Genomic DNA, 13,227 nt, shown 5'->3' with positions numbered 1-13,227 from the left:
TCTCTGCAGCTGCCACGTACACTCATTAAAAACCCACTACCCCATTCCACTACTTTGACCCTATCTGCTCCTGCAGCATGCCAACGGCCTGGGAGGACGGGACACCACCACTCAACACACCCTGGAACTCTTCTGGAGTCGTATACCCAAAATACCTCCCTGCGGCTTCCACCACAACATATATTTTCTGTGATTTACTTTCCATTTCTGCGGTACAGTTGATAACCGTTGCTATGAATGCTAAAAAGCCAAACTTATTGAAGCATAACTCACTCATTACCCTATTCTTCTGTATTGGCACAGATCTACTGCTCACAGAGATGCTCTCAGCATCCCTCACCCTTGACCCTCCTCCTCCACTTTCTTCACTGCCTCAGCATATAACACCCTCTGCACTACTCTGACTCTGGACACTTTAATCTGCCTCTCTCTCACCGGACACTTCTGATCCCCAGCAACATGAGCACCCCTACAATTGACAGATACAACTTTATTCTCTGAAACTCCACAATCATCTGTCCCATRCCCTCCTGCACACTTCCCACATCTTAGAATCTCCCTCCTTCACACTGCTGCAACATGACCATAAATGTTGCACCTGAAACAGTGGAACAGTGGATTCTGCACAAAAGCTCTGGCAGGATAACTGATACAAGTATTTGAGAAAAAGTATTTGATACACTGCCAATTTTGCAGGTTTTCCTACTTACAAAGCATGTAGAGGTCTGTCATTTTTATCATAGGTACACTTCAACTGTGAGAGACGGAATCTTAAACAAAAATCCAGAAAATCACATTGTATGATTTTTAAGTAATTMATTTGCATTTTATTGCATGACATAAGTATTTGATCAGGATAAGGATAACATCTTATAAAGGCTTCATAAAGTGAGCATTCAAATACAATAGTGATAGCTACCAATAAACGTTTTTATAATCAGCATTATACTGTATATTCATTTTGATTTTAAGTAGAGGGTGGTGTTGCCTTTTGTTTAGGGGGGCCATGGATATTGTTTGTATTGCTTCTTTGAATTTTCTCTGTTTCTCTTGAAAAGAGTTAAGAAACGTCTTCGTAAGATGACTAACCTGTGCCAGTACATTAACTCTTATGGAAAAAGAACACATCAGGATTCCCCCTTATATGAACATCTGTATTGTAAACAGCTAACTGGGTATCTGTCAAATCAAAATACTTATTCAATAAAGTCATGGTTATTTTCCTTAATTTTGGAGACCTACTTGCTTCATTCTATGGTGTAATTCGCTTAGTAAAAAAGTCACACTTCTACCTGATTGAGCCTCAAATACAACAGAAAAACAAGTATGCTGTTATATAATGGACACCTCCACCTGTATCAAAAACATTMATCTCTGCCTCTCTGTTCTTAGACTCCATTAATACATCAGGCTAATTGTATTGGTTGGCCAGGCTTGTGGTGCAGCCAAAGCTTTACACACTGAATGGTTGGCCAAAGCACAGATCAGGATGAAAAACAGCTGAGAATAGCCATACAGCATAGCTTACACAAGCACCAGTCACTGCTGTCGAAACAGGGAAAGACGTGCTGAATACAAATCGTCCTAACCTAAACTCCAAATTATAACAGCACACTGACTGCATGTCCTGATGGGAGCACATACTGTAGTTCCCAGAAGACAACATAAAGACAATAAATAGGTAGTTATCTACATACAAGTCATTATATTTATGAGAACAATGCTATTTCAGATGCAGTTACTTCTTACGGGTTGATGGAGGCATGCTAAGAGGCTAAGGAAATAACACAAATCTAATCAACATAAATCATAAAAACTCCCATAACAAGGAAGTGATGGAAAAGATCAATGAAAATATATAACGCAAGTTACAACAACAGGCCTGGCACAGGCTAAGCTTGATCTGCTCCCCTAACAGAGAGGTACAAACAGGTCATTTCTCTAAGTCTGTGTTGTACACCTGACTGACCGGGGTTGGCAGGGATTACAGTGGGACACTAACTGCTTGGAGACAGTTGTCTATGAGCTCAGACTGGGCACTTAGTTTGATTACCCTCGCCTCTTAGCCCTGACTAGGGTTGCAAAGCATGCCCTTCTTTCACCACTATATAAACCCGTGACGAAAATTCAACTTCCTGTTCCAAGGATGTGAGGACTTGYGGACTTCAGCCATAATATTTGTTGTAATACTATTCTTAGGCTAAATTGACCATAATTAGTGCTTGTAAAGTTACTGCCATCAGAGGTATTATGACGGTCAAAATTAGAGCTTTCAAATGTCTGATATTTAGAATTCAAGAAATAGGTTCTAGCAACAACAAAAAATTATTCCCTTGCCTGTTTGCCTGTGAGCCAATGCCACAGATGTTAGAAAATTGAGATAAGTTATGTGTGTAACAAATCTGAGTAAGTTGATGTGTATGATATTGGATATGATATAATGAGAGTGTGTATGATGTCTGTATAAGAGTAAGACTATAATGTGTGATGTCCAAATAAATAATAACTCTGCCTTTTTGCATGTTTGAGTGTCTATGTGTGTAACATGTAGTGCGTATAGCCTTAATATTCATGATGATAATTGTAATCCATATCGTATCACCATCATAGTTGCATCATAATTACCTTTAACATAATTGAAAAACACATCCCAGCGTTTCCATAGCAATTGACGTTTCACATGATCATGAAAGAGACCTTGCATTACTCTAGAGACGKCTTCACTACAGTACAAATGTATTCCGTACAATGTGTTATTATTCCCCAATGCCCCTATTTTGATATCTTCCCCTTGGTTGTTGTAAACATATATAAACTTGTAGGCAAATACATAAAAAGATAGATAAACAATACACATTAACACATTAAATTATAAAACAGTTCTCGACAATAAAGAGAGAGGGAGAGAAGAGAAAAGAGAGAAAGAGAGAATGAGAGAAGAGAGCGAGTTCTGCAAGGTGCTACAAACACTAAACAGAAAATAACCACCCACAACTAACAGTGGGAAAACAGGCTACCTAAGTATGGTTCTCAATCAGAGACAACAATAGACAGCTGCCTCTGATTGGGAACCATACCAGGCCAAACATAGAAATACAAAACCTAGACATACAAACATAGAATGCCCACCCACATCACACCCTGACCAAACAAAAAACAGAAACATACAAAGCAATCTACGGTCAGGGCGYGACAGCGAGATCAGGTGTGTGTGTATGTATAAGGTCGTATGTGTAAGCAAGCATGTAGTTGAGTACGTGTGTGTTCATATCCACTTCATAATGTTCAGATATTTTAAACAGTTCCWATACCTTATTTTTTTCSKAACCTGAAGTCCCTGTAGAATTTAGTACAGCCACAGTGTTATGGAGCTGTCTCAGAATAGCTGTCCATCTATAAAGAGTTTGTCCACAATGATAAAGGCACGCCTACCATCCATCCTTTGTTGTCTTTGAACCGGATACAGTCTCTTATGACGTTTGTTTATCTCCCTTGGAAATTGGTCATTGAGACCGAATTTGGACCCTTTAAGCTCCCTTCCTCTGCTTTTGATCTGCTTCTTTTGTTGGTAGTGTTCAAATTTTGCGATGATCGGTCGGGGACCCTTGGTCTTGTCGCTCCGAGCTCCAAGTCTGTGTACTCGGTGGAAAGCCACCTTGTTTACAGTCTCTATAGGAAGTTTCAATGTGGATTTCATGAATTCTCTGATCGCGCCCTCTGGATTATTGGATGCGCCCTCAGGAATACCAGAAAAAAATTGATTTTCACGCATGCTACGACTTTGTATGTTTAGTAGCGTCTCCTTCATCACTCTGTTTTCCCTGAGTAGACAATCCATGTTGGAATCGTGTATTTTTACCTTGGCTGTGAGTGTCTTGTTTTCTCTTTGGAGCACCAGACATTCTTTAAAAGACAAGCCGGCCTTCCATCTACGACCAACCGATCGAAGCGCAGCTCAGAGTAAATATTTATTGCATTTTCCTTTTCCAAATGGGCGGTTATTTAGAATGCATAAGATTCTGTATTTACGATAGAGTAGCTGCCTACGGCCCGATAGAGACACAAAATCTTTTTGTTCCTCAGTCTTCCAGCTCTTTCATTCAAAACCCAACCCCCTTTCTTTGTCTAACCAGCCGTCATATCTGTTCCATCCGCCAGGGACGTTTTCCTTTACGACATCATTTGTAATCAACGTATGATCCATTCTGTGTAGATGTAATTCTGTGTGATTATTTAGGTATTTAGTAAATAAATAATTAAACCAAATTTTGTATTGCTGATTCAACTTGTTAGCCAGGGTTCGTGAAGATAACCAAGATTTTTCCACTTTCAGTTGAGACTAAATAAGGTGACGATTAAATATTGACTGCTATTGAGGTAAAATATTACCTGGTCTTTAAGAGTTTATTCGGAAGACAACAGCTCTATTAACATTCTTTCGTGGTGCCCCGACTTTCTAGTTAATTGCATTTACCTGATTAGCTTAATCAGGTAATATTAATTACAGAGAAATTATTTTATAGAATAGCATGTCATATCACTTAATCTGGCATAGCCAAAGACACAACAACTCGCACGTCCAGGGATTCCACCTCGCCTCCGAGTCATCCCGGAAGTCCCCGACGGTCCCGTGGCCGAGAGCACCCAAGATTTCACGACGTTCCTCGAGAGTCACCGGGAAGGGCCGAGGCACTGTTTCCCGAGCCCGTGCAACTAGGCAGGGCTGGACTGTTGCCAGCAGAATAGCAACACCGGATCAGCACAAGGAGCTGTCTGTATTGCGGGACTTTTGGTCATTTTGTGTTCTCGTGCCCGGTAAAAGACCAKGCTCACCGGTAGGAGTGAGTACTCTGGTGGGGCATATGGGGAACTTTTCTACTTCCCTTACTCGCACCGCTTTTCATGACATTCTGCTGTGGGAAATTCCTTTGACCTCATGGCTTGGTTTTTGCTTTTTTATTTTTCTTGTTTCCGCTTTGTCATTATTGGGTATTGTGTGTAGATTTATGAGTAACATTTGTTATTTAATCAATTTTAGAATAAGGTTTTAACGTAACAAAATGTGGAAAATGTTACTTTCCAGGTGATCTTAATGTTTTGTATACTCAGTGTATAGTATTAATTTGTTATATCTGTGCCTATACTGTCCATGGGTTTCTAGTAGATAGACCATATGGTTCAAGAGAAAATAGCCTAATTAATGAAAAAAGCATCTAATCAACAATGACATTATTTTCAATTAACTCTGTAACTCTTACAACTATTGACTTTTTCCACAACTGCCACCAGTTTAACATCAAACCATTGACAATGAATACATGTTGACATAATAATAAATAAGTGTGAAAAATAATGGAAATTATATTTCATGCTGAAACCCTCATACTAAACACCAATGGTATTCACTGAGTTGATGGTTTATATTTAATATTTATTTTTACAGCTGTCATTCTATTTTAAAGTCATCTTATTGAATTATTTCATATATTTGACATAATAAGGCCACACAGAGGGCCGGCCAGAATTAGACACCTGGACATAGACACCTGGAAGTGCCCAAAAGGGCCACTAGATGTCTTGAGATAGATTACATCAAATCCATGAAAGATATCAAAATGCTGGTAGTTTACTGGTAAACGTATAAAGCTTCCAGTAATATACCCTCCCTTTTCAACCCTAGCACTGTCATACGCCCAAATGTATCACCTGATCAAATGCCCTGTCATATGCCCAAATGTATGGCCTGATCGAATGCCTTGGTATATACCCAAAGGTCTTGATATGCCAGTGTATGAAATACAATATGTCGAAACATATATGATCCAAGCACGTTTTTTTGTATGCTTTATTATCAGTATATTAGGGACTGAGAAAATACAGTATGCCCAACTAAGCAGAATGATAATTCTGTATGGTTATTTACTTCAGTCTGTGTAGAGTATCATTGTAATCACAATGATATGCCCAATGTATGACAGAGGCCTTGGTATGCCCAATATCTGACAGAGGCCTTGATATGCCGCAGTGAAATGACAGAGGTCTTGATATGCCCGTGATGACAGAGGTTTGATATGCCCCGTGTATGACAGAGTCTTGATATGCCCAATGTATGACAAGGCTTTGATATGCCGTGTATGACAGAGGTCTTGATATGCCCAATGTATGACAGAGGCCTTGATATGCCCAATGAATGACATACAGTATGTTGAAACATATATGATCCAAGCAGGTTTTTTGTATGCTTTGTTATCAGTATATTAGGCACTGATAAAATACAGTATGCCCAACTAAGCAGAAAGATAGCTGTTGTGGTTCATTAACTTCAGTCTGTGTAAAGTATCATTGTAATCTCAATAATGAGTATTCTCAATGATGTGAATCTGTCTGGGAAACTTTAACATACTGTATTTATAAACATACTGTTATACACCTGTATGTTATGACTTCTGTCTGCTGATCATAGACTTATACATGTCATCTTAAACTCTGAAAATGTATTGCATTTCAGTATAGACACTTGGCTTGATCAGTTGGTTTGATGTATTATCAAAATTAACTTAGAACTTTTAGATGACTTTATAGCAGTCCTATTCAATTCGTTTTTCAATTCAGTAAATCAAAATGTAAGTAACATAACATAGATGTGTACATAGAGAAACCTATGACAAGGCAACCTTTACAGGACTCCAGGAGGAAAGCATGGTATATGGATAATAAATTGATAATTGGGAAACAAAAGCAAAGTAACTGAACTAGGGAACACAGGTAGCTTCCTGTCTTTGATATTACCTACATCTTGCCTGTAAACAATCGTTAGACAAGGCTAAAAAAGACACCTGACGATGTGGGCCCTGATTACCTTGATGAGCTTAAAGTCTTATGTGTCTGTGTGTGTGCGTGTGTGTGCGCATCATTTACTTAATTTGACCATCTGTGCATGCTAAAGGAGAGAGAAGAAGAGTCCTCCAATCCTATGTGATCCTTTCAGCTACTCAGTCTCTCTGGCTCTGTTACTTGGGTAGGACCTCGTAGCTTCCAGAAGCCTCATCTACGAACCCCGTAAGAAAGTCGGTATGATCCATCTATTCAAGAACCCAGTAAAGAAGATTGATTTAGGGGCTGAATTGTTGCCGAGTTTTCGTAAGGTATGCACCCTGCTGAACACCCAAGTTTAAGTTTTCAACGGTAATCAGACAGAAGCACCGATGGATGAGCAGGTCTATCCACACTTACTAGGCTAAATATTTGGTTGTGTATCTCTTTATTGAAATCACATCACAAACTGACATTTTTAATCTAAAGTCTTTTTCAACGTCTGGACATAAAAAATGGGTTGTTCCCCATCCAAAGGTCATCTCTTCCCAGGGATCCCAGATGGGGTACACAAGGCTCTGCTGCCAGTACCACCAGAGGTGGGTAACATCAAGCCTGTTGAGGGAGAAAACCAAGATATTAACAATACGGATATTGACGAAGAAGTGGAGGAACTCCCACTATCAGCTGAAGAGGAAAATCCTATGGCCGCCCTGGGAAAAGTGGCGGACATGGCCCCCAACACAGCCGTTGTGTCAAACCTAGGGGCCGTCTCTCAAATAGAGGTCAAAATGACATCACAGGTGAGAAACACACAGAGTGAGGAGTTACCGGAAAAGCAGGCAAAAAAGGTCAAGAAGCGAAGGAAGAATAAGGGCGTCAAACGAGGCTGCCGAAAAGAAAAGGAGACAAACACCTCAATCATCCAGGGGAAGGTGGACCTTCCCATGCACATGGTGAGAGCTCACCAGGCCGCCTACGAATACCTGAACCCCAACATCTCCAAGTGTGAGACCCTGCTGGGGCTGCTGGACCAGGCCGCCCAGACCCAGCTCTCCCTGCAGCCCATGATGACAGCCATTGTGATGCGCTTCGAGGAGGTCAACCAGGCCCTGGAGGAGATGGCTGAGGAAGGGGAGCTGATGCTGAAGGAGCATGGCAACCACATGGCCTGGCCATCCGAGGTAAGGGACCCAGCTCCCACCCCCTCCAAGCCCAATGCTGACCCATCAGAAACCCCCCCAGACCTGCTGCAGCTGCTGCTCCAGCATTCTACTGAAAAGATGAAGCTGGTGGGGAGCTCGATCCAAGGCCTGGGAGACACCGCTCTGGAAGAGGCGGCAGACTTCTTCGCCTCGCTATCTAGACTACTGGGAGAGAGGCTGCAGGCCAAGCGGGCAGTAGAGGAGCGTCTGACCCAGGTGCTGGCTCGCGTGGAGGCAGCTGCCAAGTGCAACCTCGATGACTTGTCCCTGCACAGCGAGGACAGTGGCATCGGGGGAGAGAACGAGTCACTGATGGGATCAGAGCGCCACCGTCGTCAATGGGGGAGTTCTGGGTCTGGTGGCAGTGCACGCCCCACACCCCCAAGCCATTCACCTGACCAGGTATGCCTTAACGAAGGTGAGGAGGGGGAAGAAAATGAGGAAGACGATGATGATAATGAAGATGAGGAGGATGAAGAGGAAGAGAGGTCAGGGAGGGTGCGGTCCAACTCATCCCCGCCAGACCCCATACAGAACACCAAGCACAGCAAAGGGCAGCCCCCCAAACGACCCCAGACAGCTGCCCCCTTGGGCAGGCCGGTGAGACCACCACGGTCACTGTCCATAGAATCTCTACATATTCAGGAGCTGCAACAAAAAGACCTGGACCGACGGACGGGAAACAACTCTCTGAGAAGATGCTCTTCAGGGGGGCAGAGGGTTGCTAGATATGGACTCAAAGGGTCCACAAAGGCAAACCAAGCACCAAATTCACTACCAGCGATAGCACCACAACCCCCTGGTCGCAACTCCGTCAAAAGACTCATAAACACATTCAGTGGTGGGGTGGACGGCAGACCAGGCCAAAGTCTCCCTAGTGCACACCTTAGGGGGTCTAGGAGCAGTGGAACTCCCCTCTTACCCGACATTGGAAGTGGAGAGGACATTGTCAATGGTAACAACAATAAGAACATCTGGGCAGCGGAAGGCGGGGAGGGCCTGGATGATGACAACCTGCCCCCCCCTCCCCCTGAGGTTCTGATGGACAATTCCTATGAGAGCAATGAGGAAAACCCGGATGATGAGGAAGGGGAAGAGGAGGACACCGACAGTAGGGGCCACCCTGTGCCACGCCAAAGGAGCACCGCCTCTCAGCGCCTGAGGGCCTCGTTGCAGAACATGACGGTGCTGCCCAACCGTGGAAGTGTCGGACCAATCAGACAGGATCCCGAGACGAGGGGTGGACAGCAGCCAGCATCTGAAGGCGACCAAGAGAATGAGCAGGCCGCCTCTCTCTACCATAAGGCCCGCAAGATCATCCACCTTCGCAACGCAGCTGAATCCGCTGCAAACAGATCTGACCAGGGGGTTCGAGGACCCCTTAGAGCTGGGGTGAGTCTCAGGCAAGGAAGCAGCAACCCCTATGAGGGGGAGTATTACCCCACCAGCATGCCACCGACCGTCCCACCAGTCTCCAGAGTTCGTCTACCACCCTCTTGTCCCTCTACACACCACAGACTACCAAGCCCCCCTGCTTTCGCACAGCCTAATCCACCCTCACGTCCACCCTCTCCCCGGGTCTTGAGATGGAGCAAGGAGGACAGTGGTGAAGACATGTTACCCTCAGTGTCCTTCAACGATGCTCGATCTGTGTTCTGTCAAAATGGCCAAACCAACTCCCAGAGCTGGACCCCTCACTATAGCTCTACGCTCCCTAGACCCTATGGTGAGCCCTCCCGGGGAAGGCTGTCCACACGCGGGTCCCAGACTGTCAGTCGGCGCAGCCAGTCTGACCAGAGACCCAGCCTGACAACACAACAACAGGATTTGTCCAACCCAGGCACACCACGGGGCCGGACACGAGGAAGTGAGCCAAATATGTCCAAAAGCAGTGATAGGTGAGTGTTTCCCTTTACTCCCTTTGTCTAGCTACCAGTTTAGTGGATATTAGACCAAAGGCTTCCAAATTAATGTAAATGCAGAATTATGATCATGTGTTAGAAAGTAGCCAAACAAAAAATGTCAGAGAATAGTGAATAGAAAAATAAACAGATACATTAGTTAACCTACAAAAGTAGAAATTCAACTTGATAATATCTCAATGAACTACAGTATCTATGCTCAAATCAAACTTTATTTATATAGCACATTTCTTAAAAGGTGAGAGATAAAAACACAAGACGTTTTCTAAATTAGGAGACAAATACTATAACAACAACTGTGAAACTATGAGCTTGTTTGTTTTGCTTGACTTCTTCCAAAGGTCAATACTTTTGACGCCATGTAGATGGTATCTGATTCCATCAGCTGTCACTCAGTGGGTGGGTGTATGTACTGTAGCAAGGCTCAAGCCATGCCCACCAGTAGTCTGTGACGCTAACAGACCTAGCTATCACCCATAGACAATGATAGAGGCATCTAGCGGCCAAAAGGCCTTATTAGCATGGCCAGCGCCATTGAGGGCTTCCACCATTTTAACGTAGTCAACTGGGTGGGACTTCCAACTTCATTGGCTGATCCATCATGGTGACTCTGTTGGAGTCATGTCCAATTGGGTCATCAGGAGAGATCAGCTTATCGTGAAGAAGAAAATGTACTATTTCAAAATGGAGATAGCCTCAATGGCGCTGCCCATGCTGTCACAGACACTATAATGGCACAGATACAGAGAGTAGTCCTCTATCTATCTCTATGCTATCACCTTCAGTTTAGAACATCATCCTAAAACAGAATGTGAATCCACAGTTGGTAGATTAATTTGAGCAACAATTTAGAATTACCATTCAGGAATTTAAATGCTCAATATTCAAATGAAAAGACACCTACACACTTTATTTTGGATTTATATAACTCTTTAAAAAAAATGTAAAGTCATCTCAAACTGTTAAAGTAATAAACAACTTGTCAAAAGAGCATAGCGCAAACAAACGTTTATTCTACATTTCTCAACTATAAATAATCACAACAACCTAGCGAGAAGTGTTTACTTGATACAAGAGCCATTCCGTAACATTAAACATATGTACACTTTAGTAGCCCTAACCATTTTGATGAACAGATGTGACCTGAGATTTAACTTAGAGGCAAAACAAAATAAGTAGAACAACAAATACGTGACACAGCTTACACATATGGTAGCCTGCACAATTTTCAAGCTTCTTTCAATTCCTACAGACGCCTGAGGATTCTTCATAGGTGTGGTAACTGGTGTATTCAATGGCAACTAGAGCGAAACAAGTCCAGTGGCATTTTGATGGATCAGTTTTCCAGGTAGTGGGTGTGATCATCAGATTTTTTCAGATACATCAACTTTGTCTATGTGGGTTAATAATCGTCATGTCACAGTAAATTCCAAAGTCTGCATAACAAACGTGTGCTTAACAAGTTAGTCAATGGTCAAGTATTGGGGAACACAATCTTCAAAGCAGAGTGCTGATTATCGAGATTGGATGTTAACCTAGCAGTTGAGAGCGTTGAGCCAGTAACAGAAAGGTCGCTGGTTCGAATTCCCGACCTGACCAGGTGATAAAAAAGGTTTTTAAATCAAATCCGGTCGATGTGCCCTTGAGCAAGGCACTAAACCCTAATTGTTAATTTAAGTCGCTCTGGATAAGAGCGTCTGCTAATTGACTTAGATGTAAATATATATATATATATATATATAAACACAGTAGGCCAGAGGGGGAGAGAGTATCACAGGAATGTGGACACTTCTTACTGTAAAAAACTGAAGTGACACTTCTCAACATTAGATGAGGTGCTATAAGTTTAGCCTAATGTTACAGCAGACGATCAACGTCAACAATGTATTTTATTGGTACATTTACCCTTCTTGAGTGTGAGTAATTAAACATGGGGGGACTGAGGACTGCAAATTGCAAGAACATGTTGTCTGTTAGGCCATTAGCATAAACTTGAGCACAACAACAACTTTAAATTCTATATTTGAACCCAATACCTTGTTATCAGTGTTTACATCACCATCACTCACTTACCCTACGTACTGCCTCCAGATTTACCCTGAGACAAACCACCTGTTTGGCCTAATCCTGGGTAGATTAGCTCTCCTTCCCCACTGCATCTCCCAGCTACCTAGTCCGCTACCCCATAATCCACGACTACATCCACAACTAAAGCCTCTCCTTTTCCTGTTGTCTTATAGGATGGTCAATGGTCTTGTGATGGAAGGGGACAACCAATCAGATCCAAGTGCTGTTGATACTGATTTGGATCCTGAGCAGTAGTGCATGGCAGTCTGCCAAGGCAGAATCTACCAAGCGAATTAGAGGGTGAGGACTGAGCATAGAAAGGGATTATGGATTAGGAGGACTCTTAAGGCTAAGACTTCCCTTCTAATGAGAAGAGAAGGGGCTTATTCTAAGAAAGTGTGTTAGGTAATTGACCATGCTTCTCCCTCAGATTGCTTGACTGCAATAGAGAAAAGGTTGAAATACAGTGTACATGTTTTGGTCTATCTATTACGTCCTCTGATATGATGTTTTGTAATACAGTAATTACTGAAAACAAAAAACTATTTTGGGATATGTTGATTTATTGAGTGTACGTTGCGATCTGTCAGTACATTTGTGGAAATTAAAATCAATGTAATATACTGTATTGACTAAGACTAATTATATATTGGTGAATAGGTACAATTATTTGTTTCTTGTCCATGTCCTATTGTTTTTGAATTAGCATTTTGTGTTTGAACTGTTGGTATTTTTGTTATACAGTAACTACAGAGTTTGTTTACAAATGTTGTTTTATTATTATTTCGTAGTTTCACCTTTGTATTTTGTTTATTTCCATTTTTTCTACCTGTTCCCAATAAAAAATATATATATATATACTGCCAACAGAGGAGAGAGGTGTAACTTAAACACATTACGTCACCCAGCTATAAATGGCTCCCCGAATCGTCTCACAATACAGTTCTCTGAGCATTAAAATAATTATAGGTTATATTCTGTGTTATTATGTTAGGCCTATACATTTTCTTGGGGGGACCTGACAAATGAGCATGTATTACAAGGGAAATAGTCAACTGCTCATTTGCAAAAAACATTTTCATAGTTCCTGATTCCCACACCCTTGCTGTGCATAAAGGATAAACTCATCAGTTTAAGTCAGCTATGAGATAATAAACCTGTTGTCCCACTGGTCCATTTTTTATAGAACTGCACCCAGAAACGTGAAATACTGTAGCAAA

General features: G+C 42.2%; 1 protein-coding gene across 1 annotated transcript; it reads left to right on the top strand.

Annotated features, from left to right (window-relative positions):
* The first annotated feature begins 7,101 nt into the window (after window positions 1-7,101).
* Window positions 7,102-12,736, top strand: LOC112068680 (photoreceptor cilium actin regulator). The gene is made up of 2 exons (XM_024135881.2): window positions 7,102-9,916; window positions 12,181-12,736. The coding sequence occupies exons 1-2, from the start codon at window positions 7,329-7,331 to the stop codon at window positions 12,260-12,262; spliced, it is 2,670 nt and encodes an 889-aa protein (XP_023991649.1). The 5' UTR covers window positions 7,102-7,328; the 3' UTR covers window positions 12,263-12,736.
* Window positions 12,737-13,227: the final 491 nt, after the last annotated feature.

Source organism: Salvelinus sp. IW2-2015, unplaced genomic scaffold, assembly GCF_002910315.2.
Source record: "Salvelinus sp. IW2-2015 unplaced genomic scaffold, ASM291031v2 Un_scaffold648, whole genome shotgun sequence".
NCBI classification, from domain to species: domain Eukaryota; kingdom Metazoa; phylum Chordata; class Actinopteri; order Salmoniformes; family Salmonidae; genus Salvelinus; species Salvelinus sp. IW2-2015.
This window is presented reverse-complemented; position numbering and strand designations above follow the sequence as displayed.